The sequence below is a fragment of the Dendrobium catenatum genome, unplaced genomic scaffold (genome assembly GCF_001605985.2).
Source record: "Dendrobium catenatum unplaced genomic scaffold, ASM160598v2 original_scaffold_203740, whole genome shotgun sequence".
NCBI classification, from domain to species: domain Eukaryota; kingdom Viridiplantae; phylum Streptophyta; class Magnoliopsida; order Asparagales; family Orchidaceae; genus Dendrobium; species Dendrobium catenatum.
Window position 1 is genome coordinate 1 of NW_021522154.1, and position 2,956 is coordinate 2,956.

The window sequence follows — 2,956 nt, forward strand, 5'->3', positions numbered from 1 at the left end:
TGTGTGTCTTTTTATATATTATAAAGAGTGAGATTATGACATCTTGAGTATCTTCTAGAAATTTTTCACATGGTGATTTTAAATGAATAAAAAATTTTATCTAATCAAAAATTTATTTTAACACCTAAAAATTGTGCTTCAATTTAATTGAAGCTTCAAAATGATATTTTATACCGTTCTTGGTAATTTGATTATATTTTAGAATTAGAATCTTTGCTCAGCAATATTTTTGTTATCTATCGCTATGACATTTTGACAATTTTTAAATTCAATCTAATTATGCTTTAATTAATGAAATAATTTTAAAAAGTATGAAAAAAATGTGATGTAAAGTGTTATGATTTGATGCCGGCGCTAGTGGGCAATTGACGTGGAATTCTGGTAATGAAGATATATTAAAATTTGAGCTTAAGAGCTATTTTAATAATCGTTAGAAGTGTTTGCTTATAATTCAACAAATTTTATATTTATTTAAATGTATTCAATTTTATTATATGATTAAGATCAATTTTCAGCTCTTTTAATTTTGGTTATTGATTTATATATTAGTCTATGATAGCCTACTAAGTCGTATTGGGTTATTCCTAGTTTTGTTCTTTTTTAGGCTCGGGGAATGTTAAGGAGTAAGCTAAATAATTTGGATAGCAGGCTTTTACCTGTGTTATAGGTTGTTTTTCTTAGTTTTGATTTTTACATGCTTAGCTTTTATTTTTGTTATGCTCTTTATTTCTAAGCGCTATTGTAGAGAGATTCTAAATTATATATGTTTTGAGTGATATATAAAAATATATATTGAGATTCAATAGTCTTCTGTTTTATATTACAATTAATAGTGACTTTATATAGTATATAAATTAAAAATTTTATTTCAATGCTTCTTCAACCAGATTTTTTAGTTTGCCTTGTCACAATCGGATAAAGTATAACTTTTGTGATCTCAGGTTATATCTGTCCTGGTTGTGACAAAAAATTTTGTATCAAAGCAATATTAGAGAAGTGAATTGTAATAGAGTTACATGATTTAATTTTTAGAAGAGTAAGAAGGTGTTAGGTTATTTTGGGTGCTTGTTTTATTTATTTTTTATAGGCATGTGTTGCATTCAATAATGTGTTTTGAGATGGCTGATCCGCCTTAGGCAATGGTCAGAGTTTTAGTCAGGAAGCTCAGGTATAGGATATAGCACCTATAATCATTTTTTAGATGATTTTTCATATTATATGTATAGTTGCATAGTTAGTTGGTGAGGCTCACACACGAGTTGTTGGTACCCGATCTGATGACATGGATAGATATTTATATAATTTCATGAGATTGCAGCCTCCTAGAATTGCTGGTGTTATTGAGCCAAGAGCTACTAAGGATTGGCCGATGAGGATAGAAAAGACTCTAGATGTGATATACTGTTCGCTTAAGAGGAGAGTTGTATTAGCTGCATTTTTATTAGATGGTGAGGTAGAGTGCTAGTGGTTGGGCCAATAGAGAGAGAAGTTTCAGGGTCATATAAAAACCCAGATTACTTGGAATGAGTTTGTTGAGACATTCAGGACATGATTTATCCCTCAATTTACTAAGAAATAACTATAGCAACTACTGACTTGGGATGAGTTAGTAGTAATAGATCTAATGGGGGATTGTGACTTTGGGCGATAACTTCATTAATATGAGTACATGATTTAGATATCTTTAGTTTATTGTTCAAAGTGATGGTAAAAGAAATAGGAATATTATTAATAGAATTGAAGTTGGATGATTGGAGTAGAGGAATGAATTGGACCTTATTTGTGAAAAGAAATTACCTCTCAAATTTAAAGAAAAATTCTATAAAATGGTGGTGAAACCTGCAATGCTTTATGGTGCAGAAAGTTGGCCATTAAAAGAGAAGCATAAGGTTAAGGCTTGCATTGACGAGGAAGCTCGAGTGGATGAGCGGTTTCACTCTTAGAGACATAATGAAAAATATGTGCATGAAATAGTTGGAGTAGCTTTAGTGACATGTAAGATAGAGTTAGTTGTTTTAGATGGTTTGGACACATAAAATGTTACTATAATCTATGTTAATAAAAATTGAGATAGATCTAAAAAGACTCGATTAAAAAATTTTAGAATCTTTTTTATTTATTATCCGGTTAAAAATCAAATTTTTATTTAAATTTATTTAAAAAATAACTGACCGTAAAAATGTGATGTTTTAATTTATTTTATGGGGCATTATTATTGCAACGGTATCATGGAGTATGATTGTTTGGTTTCTATTTATTTATTCATTTATTATTTTGTCTCTTATCTTGATTGGTGTGCCATAGATCTGTCTCTACTTTATCATTATTCTCGCGAAACTCTGTCGTCAGCGCAAACGTCACAGTGGAGCAATAGGCATTTAAAAGTGCAACACTAATCGACTGCTCATCAGCAATGTCGGCAATGGTCGCCGATCACCGCCATGGCCAAGGTCACCATTTCCTTATGGTGATCGTAGCCGCACAAAGTCACATCAATCCCGCCCGCCACCTCGCACGTCGACTAGCTCGAACTGCAAAAGCTCGAGTCACCATCACTACACCTCTCTCCTCCCATCGCCGCCTTTTTCCAGGATCGTCTGCCACAGCCGGCGAGCTTGACGATGCGACAGAGGAGGCGCCTCTCAATCTAGATGCCTCTGGAGTCATCGCCTATGCGCCTTACTCCGACGGTTTTGATGACGAGGACCACCTGGCCGCAATCGATACCGACCTCTTCATGGAAAAGCTCAAGTCAGTTGGCTCCCAAACCCTCGCCACCCTAGCGCACAACTTCATCGCAAAAGGCTGCCCTGTTACCTGCATATTGTACACCAACATACTCACTTGGGCAGCTGACGTCGCGCGCGATCTGAGCATCCCTGCAATCCACTATTGGATTCAGCCCGCCTCTGTCTTCGTCATCTACTACCACTACTTCCAAGGCCACCCAAGCTTC

The 2,956-nt window shown here is 34.6% G+C and overlaps 1 protein-coding gene across 1 annotated transcript; it reads left to right on the forward strand.

Moving 5' to 3' along the window:
- Nucleotides 1–2,260: 2,260 nt before the first annotated feature.
- LOC110094920 (cyanidin 3-O-rutinoside 5-O-glucosyltransferase-like) lies at nucleotides 2,261–2,950 on the forward strand (the record flags this gene model as incomplete). Its single annotated transcript, XM_020820265.2, has 1 exon — nucleotides 2,261–2,950. A coding segment is annotated over exon 1 (537 nt), but the record flags the coding sequence as incomplete, so codon positions are not given.
- Nucleotides 2,951–2,956: the final 6 nt, after the last annotated feature.